This window comes from Cetorhinus maximus, chromosome 23 (assembly GCF_964194155.1).
Source record: "Cetorhinus maximus chromosome 23, sCetMax3.hap1.1, whole genome shotgun sequence".
Taxonomy (NCBI): Eukaryota; Metazoa; Chordata; class Chondrichthyes; order Lamniformes; family Cetorhinidae; genus Cetorhinus; species Cetorhinus maximus.
The window spans coordinates 38,278,181-38,297,197 of NC_135901.1; the positions used below are offsets into that span (position 1 = coordinate 38,278,181).

The 19,017-nt window shown below is 46.4% G+C and overlaps 3 protein-coding genes across 3 annotated transcripts in view; all 3 read left to right on the plus strand.

The window, feature by feature from the left end:
• The window catches only part of LOC144697986 (uncharacterized), a 92,741-nt gene extending 83,276 nt beyond the window's left edge, over window positions 1-9,465 (plus strand). The window contains 1 exon segment of the mRNA XM_078569936.1: window positions 6,576-9,465. Coding sequence (XP_078426062.1) covers window positions 6,576-7,763 — 1,188 coding nt within the window. The 3' untranslated portion in view covers window positions 7,764-9,465.
• LOC144697988 (uncharacterized) overlaps window positions 1-19,017 on the plus strand; it is a 298,820-nt gene that overhangs the window by 174,885 nt on the left and 104,918 nt on the right. The gene's annotated exons all lie outside the window — the stretch shown is intronic.
• Window positions 14,360-19,017, plus strand: part of LOC144697554 (uncharacterized) — a 33,843-nt gene continuing 29,185 nt past the window's right edge. Inside the window, 2 exon segments of the mRNA XM_078569602.1 lie at window positions 14,360-14,500; window positions 15,342-16,560. Of these exon segments, the coding sequence (XP_078425728.1) occupies window positions 15,710-16,560 (851 nt within the window). The 5' untranslated portion in view covers window positions 14,360-14,500; window positions 15,342-15,709.

Sequence of the window (19,017 nt, forward strand, 5' to 3'; positions counted from 1 at the left end):
CCCTTCACTGTCAGGGCTGACGGCCTGAAGGTGCTGGGGATATGGTTCGGAGGGACCGGGGCATGCGTTAGAAACTGGAAGGAGCGAGTGGCTATGGTGAAAAGGAAACTGGGCATGTGGGAGCGACGCTCCCTCTCCATTGCGGGTAAGAACCTGGTCATCAGGTGTGAGGTACTCTCGCTGTTGCTGTACGTGGCGCAGGTCTGGCCCATTCCACACTCCTGCGCGATGGCGATCACTCGAGCCATCTTCCGCTTTATCTGGAGGTCGAAAATGGATCGTGTCTGCAGGGACGCGATGTACAAGCCTCTAGATAAAGGGGGAAAAAACGTGCCCAACATCGCCCTCATACTGATGGCCACCTTTGTGTGTGGCTGCATCAAGCGGTGCGTAGACCCTCAGTACGCAAACACCAAGTGTCACTACGTGCTGAGGTTCTACCTGTCCCCGGTGTTGCGAAGGATGGGTCTGGCCACGCTGCCGCGGAACGCTCCAAGTAGTTGGACCGTGCCGTACCACCTGTCCCTGGTGGAAAAATTTATGCAGAAAAACACCTTTGACCACAAGTCCATCAGGCAGTGGTCAGCACGTAACGTCCTAGAGGCCCTGAGGGATAAGGAGAGGGTGGACCCTGTGGGATGGTTCCCCGAGCAGACTGTCAAAGTCATTTGGCAGAATGCCTCATCGCCAGAACTTTCCAACAAGCACCAAGACGTAGCTTGGCTGGTGGTGAGAAAGGCCCTCCCCGTCAGATCCTTCCTACACGCCAGGAGTCTCACCCCCTCTGCACGATGCCCTCGAGGTGGCTGTGGTGGGGAAGAGACCGTTGTTCACCTCCTTGTGGATTGTGCCTTTGCAAAGAAAGTCTGGAGAGAGATGCAGTGGTTGCTGTCGAGGTTCATCCCGAGCAGTTCTGTGACACAGGACTCTGTGCTCTACGGGCTGTTCCCAGGGACACACACCGAGACAAACATCGACTGCAGCTGGAGGATCATCAACTCGGTGAAAGACGCGCTTTGGTCTGCCCGAAACTTGTTGGTCTTCCAGCACAAAGAGTTGTCCCCGACCGATTGTTGCGGACTGGCACAATCCAAAGTCCAGGACTACGTGCTGAGGGACGCACTAAAGCTTGGGGCAGCTGCCGCAAAGGCGCAATGGGGAAGGGTCGCTGTCTAAGACCTTTCTACCACAGCGCACCGAGAGACTGGGAACTGTTTAGAGCCCCTCGGGCTGTACAGATCAAAATGAAAGGCTGTAAATGATTGTAATATTGTTTGTACTGATGCACCTGGTGATACATTTTGTAAAAGTTTAACCTGGATTGTACCCTTGTAATGTTGTTTTTGAAATGGTTTTGAATGTGATTGAAGATTTTTTATGAATAAAGTATATTTTTACAATAAAAAAAAAAAATTTATAAAAGGATATACTGGCAGTGGAAACGGTACAGAGAAAGTTCACTAAATTGGTCTCTGGGATGAAGTGGTTGTCCTATGATGAGAGGCTGAATAAATTGGGATTTTATTCTCTGGAGTTTAGAAGAATGAAAGGCAATCTCATTGAAACCTACACAATTCTGAGAGGGCTTGATCGGGTGGACACAGAGATTGTTTCCACTCGTCAGGGAGTCTAAAACACTGGGGCTCAGTCTCAGGGTAAAGGGCCGATAATTTAGGGCTGAGATGAGGAGAAATTTCTTCACCCAAAGGGTTGTGAATCTTTGAATTCTCTACCCAGAGGGTTGTGGATGCTCCATCATTGAATACATTTAAGGCTGGGATGGACAGATGTTTGCTCTCTCGGGGAATTAAGGGATATGGGGAACGGGCAGGATAATGGAGTTGAAGCCCAAGATCAGCCATGATTGAATTGAATGATGGAACAAGCTCGATGGGCCATGTGATCTACTCCTGCTCCTATTTCTTGTGATCATGTGTATGATAAAGACAGTAATTCATGTTATAATAAAAACAGAAAGTGCTGGAAGTTCTCAGCAGGTCTGGCAGCAAATGTGAAGGGAGAAACAGAGTGAAGGTTTCAAGTTTAATATGACTCTTTTCCAAACCATAAATTGGGTCCTAGTTACGACATTTTGCACAACATCGAGAGAGGGAATGGAACCCAGGTGAAAGCACCAAATCTGAACCACTAGGGTGTTTCTATTGCATACTTTTTGAACGAAATTAGCTTCCAACTGAAGGTTCAATGGTTTAAGACAACTTAGACTCCCTCTCTTCCTGCGTCTACTTATATCACTGACATAGTTCTGCTTTGTGCCCTTTGGTTACAAGGAAAACTTGCCCAAACTGTGCCAGTTCTGCAGTTATTCAGTAAGTTCCCACACAAATGGATTTATGAATATTCATTTCAAATAAAGCGAGAAAATGGAACAAACATGTGCATAACATCCAACCTATTAGAAAGATCGGGTTCAAAGCAACAAATAGAAATTGGTTCTCTGATTGCATATATCGAACTGGAACACACCATCACATCGAGTGAATCCACTGTCTGTTCAAATGTTGCTCAGTGAAAATTTCAATCTTCCTCTGCTGTGTCACATATGGACACTGAATCAATAAGCAGTCTCCATTTAAATAAATACAGAAAGCATCAATCTGCTCTTGCAACTTTTAAACCTGTTGTTGTTCTTTGTACCATTTACCATGAAGATATATGATGCAAGTGAATAAAATTTGCAATGGTAAAAATGTGTTCACCCCTCAGTGAACTGAACCACATTGACACACACACATGAACACATACAGACATATACACCGAGAGTGACAGCGGGCTAGGGTTTGTCCCTGAGGACTGGCAAACTCTCAGAAAGCAAGGATGCCACTAAATAGCTCAGCTTTGTTCCATTTCTGACTTCAGATTCTGTGAATGCTTATGGATGGACAGAAAAGAAGGAACACAAAAGTGAAACAGGAAGGTTCTGACTCCATTTAGCCAATAATTAATTCTGGAGGCACCAAAAGGAAGGAACACTGAGTAGTGCAATCGGCAGGATGCGAATCTGTGTGGGCAGATCCCAGTGGAGTTCGAATCCATCGGCTTAATCACTCAGCCATGACTGGAGACCTTACACTGGTGTAAATGTTGTTCATGTAAAATCATGGAATGGTTACAGCAGAGAATGAGAGCATTCAGTCCCGCCTATTCGCAGTCACCCTGCAATTCCTACATCCTCCCTTGTTCTTCCTCCCAAGACGAACCACGTCATAGGTCAAATTACCCGAGCCTATGCTAAGGAATTTGATGAAATGTCTGAAAGGACGAACCAACTGAAACCTTGGGGCAATGATGAGATTCAAATCCACAACTCAATAGAAGCTGCAGCCTAAATCGGCCACTCAAACACTCTACTGCTGGCAATATGATAGTAACCATTTCCTTGAGTGGTATTGGTGCTGAATAAAAACATAACAAGTATCAGCAGGAATAGACCAATTTGTCGCTCGAGCCCCTCACAGTTCCAAAAAATCAGAGCCAAGGCAACACCACATCTTGAAGCCATTCAGCCCGGGTCAGAGGAACATCGGACTTTCAGGTCTTTGATTCTGCTCCGCCATTCAATAAGATCATGGCTGATCTTGTGGTATCAACTCCACTTTCCTATATGTCCGTTCCATCCCCCGCCCCCCATAGTCCTTGACTCGCTTGTCTATCAAAAATCTGTTTAATTCTGCCTTGAATAAATTCAATGACCCAGCCTCCAATGTTTCCTGGGTAACATTCCTCACACTAACGACCCCCTAAGAAAACAAAAAAAAAAACTCATCATCGTCTGAAATGGGAGACCTGTTGCTCTTCTAGAAACTAACTCACCTGTTCAAATTCCCCTGCACATGCTGCAGGTTTTGGTCCAATTCCCTTTTGAAATCCACAACTGAATTTGCCTCCCCCACACACTCTATCTAACCCAGCCGCTGGCTCCATCCCTTCCCGCTCCCCGGACAGTTTCTCACCCAAATAAACAGCCACCGCACCACTTGGTGCAACCCCAGGATCGGGAGTTATTGAGAGTTTGAGGACTCCACTGAGTGTTCGTGACACCTCATCATCCACGCAGCCGCCGCCATTCCTCTCCACCACTTGGCCCCTCCATTCCGCCCCAAGCACTCGGCCGCCTTTCGCCCTCCCCACTCACTTAGCCTCCCCATTGCTCCCTTGCCACTTGGCCCCTTCATTCCTCTCCACCCACCGGCTCCATTCACTCGCGTCGACATTCTGTTGCTCAGCTCAAGTTACACCCCGCAATGCGCATGCTCCTGGCAGAGTCCGGTACTGTGCCTGCGCGGGGAAATCTTGCAGTGAGGATAAGGCATATTCTACCCTGCAGCGAAGGCTAGGTAGGAGCACCACCATTGAAAGGTCACGTGGTTGAATAGAAAATTATGTTTTGTGATCCAAAGACAATGAAGCCATTGGGCCAATATGTACAATTATTTTTTTTAAATCACACGTTCACTTCAGTTGCTGAGACTCCAATGGGTTCACATGCAACTGTTGGGGTTTGTTCTACTGTTGGTTACTTCCAGAACAGAACTGTGGTGAAGGTTTTAGGCACATTGGTTGCTGGAAAAAATTATTTAATAATTCTGTATATCATCTCCATGGCTCCAATTGTAATCGGAGTTGAAAACATAAAGTTAAGATTTCGCCTTCTCCATGGCGGGGTTGCTACCCAGCATTCGCTGCGGTGTAGAATGTGACCTATCTTTACCACAGGAGCTCCCCACGCAGGCGCGGTGGTGGGTTGAGAAGGGAGCATGCGCAAGTCAGGTTGGCGCATGCGCAGTCTGGATGAGCAACTGCGTGTATGCTGTTATCTTCGCTCCGCAACCGGAGAGAAACGGCCAATTGTAGGAGAAATCGAGGCGGCGGAAAACATCCAGTGGAGTCCTTAACCCCAAAGGAAACTCCCGGTCCCGCGGTTGCACCGAGCGGGGCGGCGGCTGTTTACCGGGTGAGCGGGGAGGGATGGAGCCGGCGGCTGGGTTAGACAGGAGGGTTCACAAACACCTGGTGTAGACCCCAAACCCCCAGTAAGAAGATCCCGGGTCCGGGTTTGAACCGACGGCAGCTGCTTGGGGTTTTGCCGCTGACAGGCCCGGGGGTCAACGGCCGCCATCTTTATAGGGGGTCAGTGTGCGGCGGAGCGCATGCGGGGTCACAAAGGGCTCAGCCCCGCCCCTCATTCACTTCGATTGGCTGGAGGACCAGCCCCTCCCCCTTTCTATTGGTCAGCGTCAGAGAGAAACTGCAGAGAAACAGGCCCCGGCCATCGAGCACCTGTCTATTCTAATCCCATTTTCCAGCACTTGGCCCCTAACCCTGTAAGCTGTGGCGTTTCAGGTGTTCATCTAAATCTTCTCAAATGTTGTTGCCTCTACCACCCCCTCAGGCAGTGAGTTCCAGACTCCAGCCACCCTTTTGGTGAAAAAAAATCCTCAAATGCCCTCTAAACCTCCTGCCCCTTACCTTAAATCGATGACCCCTGGTTATTGAAACCCCTGCTAAGAGGAAATGTTTCTTCACTTCCACCCTATTTATGCCCATCATAATTTTATATACCACTATTAGGTCCCCCTTCAGCCTTCTCTGCTCTAAGTAAAACAACCCTAGCCTATCCAGTCTCTCTTCATAGCTGAAACTCTCCAGCCCCGGCTACATCCTGGTGAATCTCCTTTACACCTCTCCAGTGCAGCCGGGGATGCTGGAGCTGGAGCCAGAGATGCTGACAATCACTCCCCAGTCATTTTGAGCAGTGCGGAAACCCTAGGATGTGGGTGGGAGAATTCAGAAACGCCCGCTGGAGGCAGGAAACTCCCAATAAGAACCTGCAGCTCTGGGGCTTTTCACCACGAGCAGGCCCAGGTTAACGGCCGCCATCTTGCTTCAGCAGCGAGCTTCGCGCATGCCCGGCTATCCTGGTGAAACGAGAGTAGGCGGGGCTTCAGGGTCCCAGTGACCAGGAGAAAAGTGATTCATTCATTGATTTTATTTTCACTCTGCACAGAGGGGTTTGAGAACTGAACTGAACCAGAACAGATGGAGGGAGAAAACTGGGAGTGGAGGAATTATATGGGGGAGATGGTATGATGGGTTTGGAATTTAGGAAATGGGAGTGTGTTTGGGCCAAGGGTTTGCAGCTTTGGGAAATGAGAAAGTAAAAACGAGAATTGTCTGCTCTGAATTCCTATGCTGTACTTACAGTGATTACTTTTGTAACCTCTCTTTACAGGTCTTAGAAAGGAAGGATTTGGAGATGTGCACTGAAACTAAACACCTTGGCTGAGTCAATTGGTTATCCAGAACCTGAATACTTTGAAGGTGGAAGGGAAAATATTGGTCCATTTTGTTGCCAAGAAAATAATTGAAATATAAATGTGACTGGACAAGCATCGAGACATATATACCCGAGTGAGAGTGTTTCAGCACACTGACTGTTGAAGGAGCTTTAACCAGTTACACAGCCTGGACAAACATCACACCATTCACAGCAGAGAGAAACTGTCACCTGTTCTGTGTGTGGACAAGGTTCTAATTGATCGGCTCAACTGTAGAAACTCAAAGACATTGGCACCATGGAAAAACCTTGGAAATGTGAGGACTGTGGTAAAGGATTCATTTATCCATCCCGGCTGGAATACCATCGACGCAGTCACACTGGGGAGAGGCCGTTCACCTGCTCCAAGTGTAGGAAGGGATTCGCTCAGAAAACCTCCCTGATGTTACACCAGAGAATTCACACTGAGGAGAGGCCCTTCAGCTGCACTTACTGTGGGAAGAGGTTCAGGTATTCATCCACCCTCACTACACACCAGCGAGTTCACACTGGGGAGCGACCGTTCACCTGCTCCATGTGTGGGAAGGGATTCACTCAGTCAGCCAGCCTGCTGAATCACAGGCGAATTCACACTGGGGAAAAGCCGTTCACCTGCTCTGTGTGTGGGGAGGGTTTCACTCGGTCATCCAGTCTTTGGTCACACCAGCAAATTCATACTGAGGAGAAGCCTTTCAGCTGCACCACCTGTGGAAAGAGTTTCGGGCATTCATCCACACTCGCTGTACACCAACGTACTCACACTGGGGAGAGACCGTTCACCTGCTCTGTGTGTGGGAAGGGATTCACTCAGTCATTTGACCTGGTTAGACACCAGCGGCTTCACACTGGGGAGAGACCATTCACCTGCTCCGTTTGTGGGAAGGGATTTGCTCGATTATTCAGCCTCCAGTTACACCAGCGAATTCACACTGAGGAGAGTCCATTCAGCTGCACTACTTGTGGAAAAAGTTTCAGACAGTCATCTGTCCTCATTGAACACCAGCGAATTCACACTGAGGAGAAGCCGTTCAGCTGCACTTCCTGTGGAAAGAGATTCAGACATTCTTCTGCCCTCACTGTACACCAGCGCACTCACACTGGGGAGAGGCCATTCACCTGTTCTGTGTGTGGGAAAAAATTTGCTCAGTCATTTGATCTGGTGAGACACCAGCGAATTCACACCGGGGAGAGACCATTCACTTGCTCCGTGTGTGGGAAGGGATTTGCTCGGTTATCCAGCCTTCAGTCACACCAGCGAATTCATACTGAGAAGAGCCCATTCAGCTGAAATATCTGTGGAAAGAATTTCAGACAGTCATCTAAGCTGACTGTACACCAGCGAATTCACATTGAGGAGAGACCATTCACCTGCTCCGTGTGTGGAACGGGATTCACAAGGTCCTCCAACCTGCGGACTCACCAGTGAATTCATAAATGACTGTGGAGTTGGATTCTGCGGTTACTGCTTCTGTTAATCACGTCCAGGATTGATAGTCTGACAATAATTAGGTTTGTTCCTGCTGATGTTAACAGCCGTATAACTGGCTGGAGTTTAATATCCTGGATCTGTCACTGATTTTCCGGACTGCAGTGTATCTCTTAAAAGCACCATCTGTGATATTACCCTTAATTCAAGAACCCATGACAGGAACGCATTTATAATAAAATTATTAACTTTTACTTTATCCTAAATTTATCTTTGGTACGAACTCTACGATTCAGTGTCTGAGAGGTTCCACTGATTAACATCACTTTGCTGATTAATCCTTGCTGACAATTCTTACTGACTTGTCCATTCTTCACAGTGACACCTCCGTATTGTAATTAAATTATCAAGGAAGATAAACAAAATAGTGAAGTATTTTATAGGCTCATCAATGGAAGCTTCATCAGTCAATGTTGATATTGGTGAATCTTGGAAGGCGCGGAGTTCAAACTTTTCTGACACAGCAGCAGCAACATTTGGGAAAGGTGGAACCCACAACAAAGACTGGTTTGAGACCTACTCAGCAGAGATGAATCTGTCATTGAAGCAAAAAGCAAAGCCTACCTGATTACAACATAAACCCAACAGCTAGAGCATTGTGTAACTTGAAAGTAGCTGAGACAGTTGTGTAAAACACAGGGAGATACTGTGCAAATAAACACTGGATCAGCCCACATCAAGAAACCCAAACTGCCTGTGACAATGGAAATCTACGTGCTGTGTATGGTAGAATCAAGAGGACGCTTGGTCCGACCATCACCAAAGTTGCCCCCCTGAAATCGGCAGATGGTGAAGTTCTCACCCACAGAAGTAAACAGATGTCCCACAGGGTTGAACTGTACTGTGAGCTGTACTCCCATGAGAAGGACATCTCCCAGTCTCCGTTGACTCTCTCCTGCAGCTTTCTGTCATGGTTGAGTTGGATGAGGACCCTCATCATTTGAGCTCAAAAAGGCCATTAATTGCTTGGAAAGCAGATAGGCACCCGGCAAGGATGGAATTCCAGCTGAACTGTTCAAGCCCAGAAAGTCCCATCTACTGTCACACCTTCATGAGCTCCTCCTTCTCTGTTGGGATGTAGGATCCTTTCCACACGACACGTGTGATTGAAGAATGATCACATTATACAAAAAGAAAGGTTACAGAGGAGATTGCAACAACTACAGGGACATCTCACTCCTCAGCATCACAGGGACGACCTTCACTAGGGTCAGGCTTAAAAGACTCCATCTACTTGCAGACCGAGTGTATCCAGAAGCACGGTGCGGTTTCTGTGCTGGCAGATCTGCAGTGGACATGATCTTCTCCATACACCAGCTACAAGAGAAGTGAACAATTGGGATTGAATATAAAATGCTGCCAGCTTCTGTGCTGAGAAAAGTGAAAGGTTATAATTACTGAGTGAAAGTAAACCTTTAAGTATGAATTACAATGAACTTGTACATTTGTAAAAGGCATCGAAAAGTTTGATTCCCTAAAGATAAGCTTCAGCCTTCATGTTATGATCTGGAGCTCACAAGCTGTGGGAAGCTCCACCCTCTTTAACTCTTCTCAGTCTCAGAGAGTTGAAGCTCCTTTTGCCTGTGAAAGTGAACTTTTTCAGTTTTATTTTTCTTCAGTTTTGTTACCGTCATTTGGAAAGGTGCCTGAAGAAAGAAGAAGAAAAAAAACATTTGTGAAAAGCTGAGAAAAATACAAAGACAATTGGAAAATCAAAGATTGAAATGGAGTTTGGTTCATCCTTGTTCTGAAAATGAAGCTACATAAAGCTGACACAAGTGTGCACATTTGAGAATGTTTCTTCAGCCCCTTTGCTAACAAGCTGAGAAGTTAACCCTTTCCACTGACAGCACAGTGACAATGTAAACAAAAGCCTTTGCTTTTTAAAGATTTGGCTTCATCCCATTTGTTATCATTCAAGACAAAGTGCCTGAGAACAGGAAAAATGGGAGTGATCTACAGTCCGATTGCAAGTATCTGTACTTCTGTCTCTAATCTACAAACACCATATTATGTGAGTATTAAATGGGACAATATCGTTCCTCCAGTGCTCCTGAATGAGATAGAATAGTAATTCATGAAATGATGCATTTAGAATAAAAGATAGAGAAAATCACACCACCAGTTGGGAAATGGAATAATTCACCTGGGTATAGTTCAATGGAATAGTTCAATCTAATGAACATGTACATTCTAGTTAAAGTCAGGAAAGTGTAGATGAGAACAGTAAACAGAGATTTCTCTTGGTGATGTTTGTGTCCTCACCTCTGTATTTAAAAGAAACAGAATTTCATAGTCTGGCCACTATCCAAGGCATCAAAACCATGCAGGGTTAGCTCAGTAAAGATCTTCAGACAGACACCCCATTGATATTTTGATAAGATCACCTGAAAGGCCAAGAGTAGATTGCATAGGTTCGCACATGCATGATTTTGGGATACAGCGTGAGTGTGCAGATGTGATATGTTCCATGTGGTGTAATTAACATGTGGAAATGCACAGTGACCCTGTACTGAAGAGCAAGTCCCAGACATGCTCAGCTACTTGACAACAGAACAACATGAAGTGATTATTGTGGAAAATTGAATGAGAGATTTTAAATCATCAAGACATTAACTCACACTCCATAGTAAAACTAACTATAAAACAATCAGCATTGAATGAAACACAACTGGTACCTATCAGAGGGAATGAAGTTAAATTGAAGGGGGAAATAGAATCTGGATTTAGAAAATATCCACAAGGTGGATGCAGGTGAAAAGAGAGCTGGAGAATTTTTAAAGTCCATGCATAAACTTTTGTTTGAACCAGATGTAATTACAAAATGTCTATAATTTAGAATTGTATGAGATGATCGGCAGGTGGGGAGGATGAATCTAAGTCGATAGTTATCACATTTTAGTGGAAAAGTTTTGACATTTAGTCTTGGTGGCAGTTCAAGGGTTTGTGTTGCTGATTCTGATCATTCTAGTAACTTTAGTACGTTATCTACGGTTTGTCATCAAGAAATTAGGAAAACAAGCTCGGAGCTTAGAAATAGTGAGGTTAGTCAGAAATCAGTTGTGAGAAATCAATAAAAATATTCCCTTCTCAAGCTGGGGAGATCCATAAGAAATCGCTGTCTAATAACCTTATAAAATCTGTAGAAATGTATTGTATATTCTAGGAATAGCTCTCTCTCGCTTAGGAATAAATTCCTGGCTTGACAAACATAGGACAACATATCCCAATGTTACCTAATAGTGATGGACTGGGTAGTTAGGGAACGGAATTTGTAGTGATGACCGAAGACAATGGCTTTGATCTTCTCAATTCTTAAAGGAGCAAATTTCTGCTCATCCTGTATGGAATGTTGGATAAGCAGTTTGATAATTTCTTAACAGTGGAAGAATGGAGAGGGATGGTGGTGAGGTAGAGCTGGGCGTTGTCAGTTTACATGTGAAAACTAACATGGTGCTTTTTGGATGATGTCACCTCGTGACTGCACTTGTGTCGAATAAGGTCCCTTGATGGCCTGAGCTCAGTCCCACAGTGAAAACATCTGAACGGTCTCTCGTCTGTGTGAACACGTTGATGGGACATCAGAGTTTTACAGCACGGAAAGAGGCCTTTTGGCCCATCGTATCCACTCTGGTCATCAAGCCCCGATCTACTCTCATCCCATTTTCCAGCACTTGGCCCGTAGCCCTGTAAGCTGTGGTGTTTCAAGTGTTCATCTAAATAGTTCTTAAATGTTGCTAGGGTTCCTGCCTCTATAACCCCCTCAGGCAATGACTCCAACCATCCTCTCGGTGAAAAAAGTGTTCCTCAAATCCCCTCTAAAACTCCTGCCCCTTCCCTTAAATCTATGCCCCCTGGTTATTGACCCTTCCACTAAGGGGAAAAGTTTATTCCTATCCACCCGATCTATGCTCCTCACAATCTGGTGCACCTCTATCAGGAATCCCCCTCAGTCTTCTCTGCTGTAAGGAGAACAACCCCAGCCTATCGAGTCTCTCTTCACAACTGAAACTCTCCAGCCCAGGCAACATCCTGGTGAATCTCCTCTGCACCCCCTCCAGTGCAATCACATCCTTCCTATAGTGTGGCGACCAGAACTGCACACAGTATTTCAGATGTGCCTGAACTAACATTTTATACAGCTCCATCATAACCTCCCTGCTCTTATATTCAATGCCTCAATTAATAAAGGCAAAAATCCCTTTTGCCTTCTTAACCACCTTATCTACCTGTCCTGCTGCCTTCAAGGGTCTATGGACATGCACACCAAGGTCCCTCTGATCCTCTGCACTTCCTAGGGTCCTACCATTCATTGTGTATTCCCTTGCCTTGTTAGTCCTCCCAAAACACAAGGCCTAATAAAATCGTTAATACCTCCTCCCTCTCAATGCTGTTGTTCAAGTATATCACAATCCCCCTCCCTGATTTCTATATCTACATCGTCCTTCTCTATAGTTAATACAGATGTAAAGTACTCATTTAAAACCTCACCTACATCTTCCAGCTTCTCACACAGATTGCCACTTTGGTCCCTTATGGGCCCTACTTTTTCCCTGGTTATCCTCTTGTCCCGACTATACTTACAAAATGCCTTTGGATTTTAACTTATTTTACCCAGCGGTATTTTTCATGCCCCCTCTTCGCTCTCCTAATTCCTTTTTTTTAAGTAGCCCCCTGCACTTTCTATACTCCTCAAGGGCTCCCGCTGTTTTGAGCCCTCGGTATCTACCATAAACTTCCCCTTTTTTACCTTATCTAATCCTGTAAATTCCTCAACATCCAGGTTTCTCTGGACTTGTTGGTCTCACCCTTCATCTTTATGGAAACATGTTGGCCCTGCACTCTCTCTGAATCCTACTGCTCAGATGTAGATTTTGTTACAAATAACTGCTCCCAATCCACTTTGGCCAGATCGTGTCTTATCATATTAAAACTGGCCTCCCCCCAATTCAGAACCTTTATTTCCGGTCCATCTTTGTCCTTTTCCATAACTACCTTAAATCAAACTGAGTTATGGTCACTATCACCGAAATGCTCCCCGACTGACACTTCTACCACTTGCCCAGCTTTGTTTCCTCAAAGCACGCCCCCTCTCTTGTAGGACTTTCTATGTGCTGGCTTAAAAAGCTCTCCTGGATACATTTTAAGAATTCAGCCCCTTCTAAGCCTTTCACACTTTGTCTATCTTAGTTAATATTGGGGAAGTTGAAATCCCCTACTATTATTACCCTATTATTTTTACACTTCTCTGAGATTTGCCTACATATCTGGCCTTCTATCTCTCCCTGACTGCTTGGGGGCCTATAGTACACTCCTAACAATGTTATTGCCCCCTTTTTGTTTTTAAGTTCTACCCACATGACCTCATTTAAGAAACCTTCTAAGATACCATTCCCCTTACCGCAGTAGTTGATTCCTTGATCAATATTGTGATACCGCCACCTTTTTTACAACACCCCCCCCCTTACCCCCTCCTCTTTCGCCTGAAGATTCTATATCTCGGAATGTTGAGCTGCCAATCCTGCCCCTCCCTCAACCATGTCTCCGTGATAGCAATGATATCATGTCTCCATGTGTTAATCAACATCCTCAACTCATCTGCCTTACATGCAACACTCCTTGCATTAAAATAAATGCCATCCAGCCTTGCTATGTTCCCTTGTGCCTTAACTTGATAATGTAAACTCTACCTTCCAGACTGACTTGTTTTTTTCTGATATACCTGTCTGGACATCACCCGCTACTATACCTCGACTCGGTATCCCACTCCGGTGCCAAATTAGATTATACCCCCACCAACAGCATTAGCAAACCTCCCCGCAAGGTTCCCCACACCTTTTAAAGCACTTCTCACATCCTGGTCCTTCAAAAGGTTTCTCGCCAGTTGTGAGTGGTGTCCCAGCAGGTGGGATGATGTGCTGAACCTCTTACCACACTGTGAGCAACTCAATGTCCTCTCCCCAGTGTGAATTCACTGTGTTTCAGGTCAGTCTGGGATAGAAATTGAGGTGAGACAAACATTTCTCTTGGTTTGAGTTTGCTGTGTGTAAATCCTCCCCTTGTAACCCCCTGTAAAAGGAGTTTCCAAGCACTCGGTGTAAACACGGCTCTGGGAGTTTCTAATCCGGGTTTGGAGTCCTACACCGGGTGTTTGTGAACCCTCCCAGTCCACCCTCCGGCTCCATTCAGAGATAAAAACAAAAAACTACTGCGGATGCTGGAAATCCAAAACAAAAACCCCTGACGGGTCATGAGGACTCGAAACGTCAACTCTATTCTTCTCCGCCGATGCTGCCAGACCTGCTGAGTTTTTCCAGGTCATTCTGTTTTGCTCCGGCTCCATTCCTCTCCTTCACTCGGCCCTTACTCACCCGCCGCACTTTCAACCCGACCCCCTTCCTCCGGATCCCACACTACGAATGCTCCATTCCCAGCAGGCTCCGCCCCTCATTCACTCGAATTGGTTGGAGGACCAGCCTCCTGCTCGGTCCTCCAGTCCCGCCCCCTCTTCCTATTGGTCCGTAGCTGCCGTCAATCATTTGGAGTCGGAGCATGCGCAGTCCGTGGAGACAGACTGGACGGGAGCTCGAACAAGCGGATTAAAAATGCGGGTTTAAAAAGACCGAGTGAGGATCCAGGGCCGAAAATAAACCCGTGAATAGACATAGAGCCGGCGGGTGAGTTTAGAAGCTTCATAAACTCACGGCGTCGGCCCCAAACCCTCAGTAAGGAGCCATCAGTCCTGCGTTTGCTCGGAGCTGCGGGAGAAAGACCCGAGTTAACGGCCGCCATCTTTATAGGGTCAATGTAGTGAGGGGCGCATGCGCGGCTGCCATCTTTATAGGGTCAATGTAGTGATGGGGCGCATGCGCGACCTCGCTTTCGGAGCAACAACGAGAGAGAGAAGGAAGGAAGGAAACCCTGGGAGCTTTGGAGAAACCACCTTCATGATCACTCGTTAAATCTCCACACTGTGAGTCTTGGACACAAGGTTAACGTCTGCTATTCTGTATGGTCGGTCATGGGGTTTCAGATTAATGATTTGTCACGAATAATGACTGAAGCGGATGGTCAACCATAATAATATAAAAACAAAAAACTACTGCGGATGCTGGAAATCCAAAACAAAAACAGAATTACCTGGAAAAACTCAGCAGGTCTGGCAGCATCGGTGGAGAAGAAAAGAGTCGACGTTTCGAGTCCACATAACCCTTCAACAGAACTCTTCTCCACCGATGCTGCCAGACCGGCTGAGTTTTTCCAGGTAATTCTGTTTTTGTTTCGGATGGTCAACCATATTGTTATCTCCGGTTGTACAAATTTGTTAAAAGTATACGGAAAAAATTGTGCAAATCTCTGTTTGGATTTCAGCACAGGGAGGAGGGAGAGTGTGTGGGATGGGGATTTGCAGCTTTGGGGGAACAAGAGAGGAAAAAATGTTCCATGGAAACCAGAACTGTCTGTTCTGAATTTCTACCCTGCACTGACAGTGATGACTTTTGTAAACTCCTTTTACAGGGTATTGGAAGGGGAGGACTTGCAGACGGGGAAGTCAAACCAAACATCACATCAAGATCTGACAGAGTCACTCGATTCATCAGGACATGAATATCATCAATCTTTGACTGTGGAAGGAGAAATGTTTTTCAGTTCTGTCTGTGGGAAAAGATTTCAAACATCAGTGTGACTGGGAAAGCACCGAGACACACACACACACCCGAGTGAGAATGTTCCAGTGCACTGACTGTGGAAAAAGCTTTAACCAGTTACACAGCCTGAAATAACATTGCACCATTCACAGTGGGGAGAAACTGTACACGTGTTCTCTGTGTGGATGAGGCTTCAACTGTTCATCCAATCTGGAGAGACACAGGGATACCAGCACCATGGAGAAACCGTGGAAATGTGAGGAATGTGGGAATGGATTCAATTACCCATCTCAGCTACAAAAGCATCAGCGCAGTCACACTGGAGAGAGGCCGTTCACCTGCTCCGAGTGTGGTAAGGGTTTCACTCAGTCAGCCAACCTGCAAGCACACCAGCGTATTCACACTGGAGAGAGACCATTCACCTGCTCTGAGTGTGGGACGGGATTCACTAAGTCATTTGACCTGCTGAGACACTGGCGGGTTCACACTGGAGAGAGGCCATTCACCTGCTCTGAATGTGGGAAAGGTTTCACTCAGTCATCTGACCTCCTGAGACACCAGCGAGTGCACAGTGGGGAGAGGCCGTTCACCTGCTCCGAGTGTGGGAAGGGATTCAGTCAGGTTTCCAGCCTGCTTATACACCAGCGGTTTCACACTGGAGAGAGGCCGTCCACTTGCTCAGAGTGTGGGAAAGGATTCACTCAGTTATCCCACCTGCTGGTGCACCAGCTTTGCCACACTGGAGAGAGGCCGTTCACCTGCTCCGAGTGTGGGAAGAGATTCATTCGGTCATCCCACTTGCAAACGCACCAGCGAATACACACTGGAGAGAAACCGTTCACCTGCTCCGAGTGTGGGAAGGGATTCACTCAGTCATCCCATCTGCGAACACACCAACAAATTCACACTGGGGAGAGGCGATTTTCCTGCTCTGAGTGTGGGAAGGGATTCACTCAGTCATCCGACCTGTGGAGACATCAACGAGTTCACACTGGGGAGAGACCGTTCACCTGCTCCGAGTGTGGGAAGGGATTCACTCAATCATCTGACCTGCTGATACATCAGCGGATTCACACTGGGGAGAGACCGTTCACCTGCCCTGTCTGTGGGAAAGGATTCACTGCGTCCTCTGCACTGCTGAAGCACCAGCAAATTCACACTGAGGAGAGGCCGTTCAGCTGTACTTCCTGTGGAAAGAGATTCAGGTCTTCAGCCCAGCTCAAAGCACACCAGCGAGTTCACACTAGGGAGAGGCCATTCACCTGCTCTGAGTGTGGGAAAAAATTCACTCACTCATCCCAACTGCAGAGACACAGGCAAGTTCATAGGTGACTGTAGGGGTTGGATTCTGCTGTTAATCACATCCAGGACTGAACCATCTTCATTCTGACAGTTGGGGTTTGTTTCTGCAGATGTTAATAATCCCTGTAACTGGGTTGAAGTTTAATATTCTGGATCTATAGCTGATTGTGTTTTGGGGGCTAATATCCCCATCCTCTGATGGAGGAGCCCAGCACATCAGCATGAAGCATTAGCAGTAATAATCAGCCAGAAGTGCCGAGTCGATGATCCATCTTGGCCTCCTCCAGTGGTCCCCAGGATCACAGATGCCAGTCTTCAGCCAACTCGATTCACTCTACATGATATCGAGAATTGATTGAAGGCACTAGATACCGCAAAGGCTGCGGGCCCTGACAATGTTCTGCAATTGTACTGAAGATTTGTGCTCCATGCTGTGCCCCTAGCCAAGCTGCTCCAGTACAGCTACAACACAGGCATCTACCCATCAATGTGGAAAATTGCCCAGGAATGTCCTGCACACAAAAGCAGGATAAGTCCAACCCGACCAATTACCATCCCATCAGTCTACTCTCGATTATCAGTAAAGTGATGGAAGGGGTCATCAACAGTGCTATCAAATGGCACTTGCTTAGCAATAGCCTGCACATTGATACCCAGTTGAGTTCCGCCAGGGCCACTCAGCTCCTGACATCATTAACGCCTTGATTCAAACATGGACAAAAGAGCTGAATTCCCGAGGTGAGGTGAGAGTGACGACCCTTAACATCAATGCAGCATTTGATCAAGTGTGGCATCAAGGAGCCCTAGCAAAACTGGAATCAATGGGAATTGGGGGGAAACTCTCCGCTGGTTGGAGTCATACCCAGCACAAAGGAAAATGGTTGTGGTTGTTGGAAGTCAATCATTTCAGCTCCATGACATCACTGCAGGAGTTCCTCAGGGTAGTGTCCTAGGCCCATCCATCTTCAGCTGCTTCATCGTAAGGTCAGAAGTGGGGATGTTCGCTGATGATTTGCACAATGTTCAGTACCATTCTCAACTCCACAGATACTGAAGCAGTCCATGTCCAAATGCAGGAAGACATGGACAATATCCATTCTTGGGCTGACAAGTGGCAAATAATATTTGTGCCACACAAGTGCCAGACAATGACAAATTCCATCAAGAGAGAATCTAACTACCGTCCCTTAACATTCAATGGCATCTCTAAATCCTGCACTATCAACATTCTTGGGGTTACCATTGACCGGAAACTGAACTGGACTAGCCATATAAATACTATGGCTACAAGAGCTGGTCAGAGCCTAGCAATCCTGCAATGAGTACTCACCTCCTGACTCCGCAAAGTCTGTCCACCATCTACAAAGTACAAATCAGGAGTGTGATGGAATACTCTCCAATTAGCTGGATGAGTGCAGCTCCAACAATACTCAAGAAGGTTGACACCATCCTGGACAAAGCAGCCAGCTTGATTGGCACCTCTTCCACAAACATTCACTCCCCCTACCACCGACGAACAGTGGCATCAGTATGTACCATCTGCAAGATGCACCGAAGAAACTCAGCAAGGCTCCTTAGCAGCACCCTCCACACCCATGACGACTACCATATAGATGGACAAGGGCAGCAGATACATGGGAACACCACCAACTGGAAGTTCCCATCCAAGCCACTCACCATCTTGACTTGGAAATATATTGTTGTTCCTTCACTGTCACTGGGTCAAAATCCTGGAGCTCCCCTCACCCCAACAGACTGTGGGTGTACCTACACCACAGGAACCAAAGTGGTTCATGAAGGCAGCTCACCACCACCTTCTCAAGGGCATTTAGGGATGGGCAATAAATGTTAGCCTAGGTAGCAACACCCACATCCTGTAAATAAATTCATATATACATAGATAATATATACACACCGAAAGTGACAGAGGCCTAAGGAGAGACAAATACCAGAATGAAATAATATCACCAACTTGGCTCAGTTTTTGTTCCATTTCCGACTGGAAATTTGCAGAGGACTGACAAATGGACAGAAATAAGAGAACACAGATGTGTTTGGATGGCTTTCCCTCCAGTTAAATGATAATTAGTTCCATCAGCACTCAGTTAAAATTAGAAACAACGAGAAGCTTAGTTGGCCGGATTCAAACCTAATTGGGGAAACCCCAATGGATTTCTAATCCATCGCTTTAACCACTTGGCCACAACTACAGACCTTGCGAGTATATTAATATTATTTGCAAG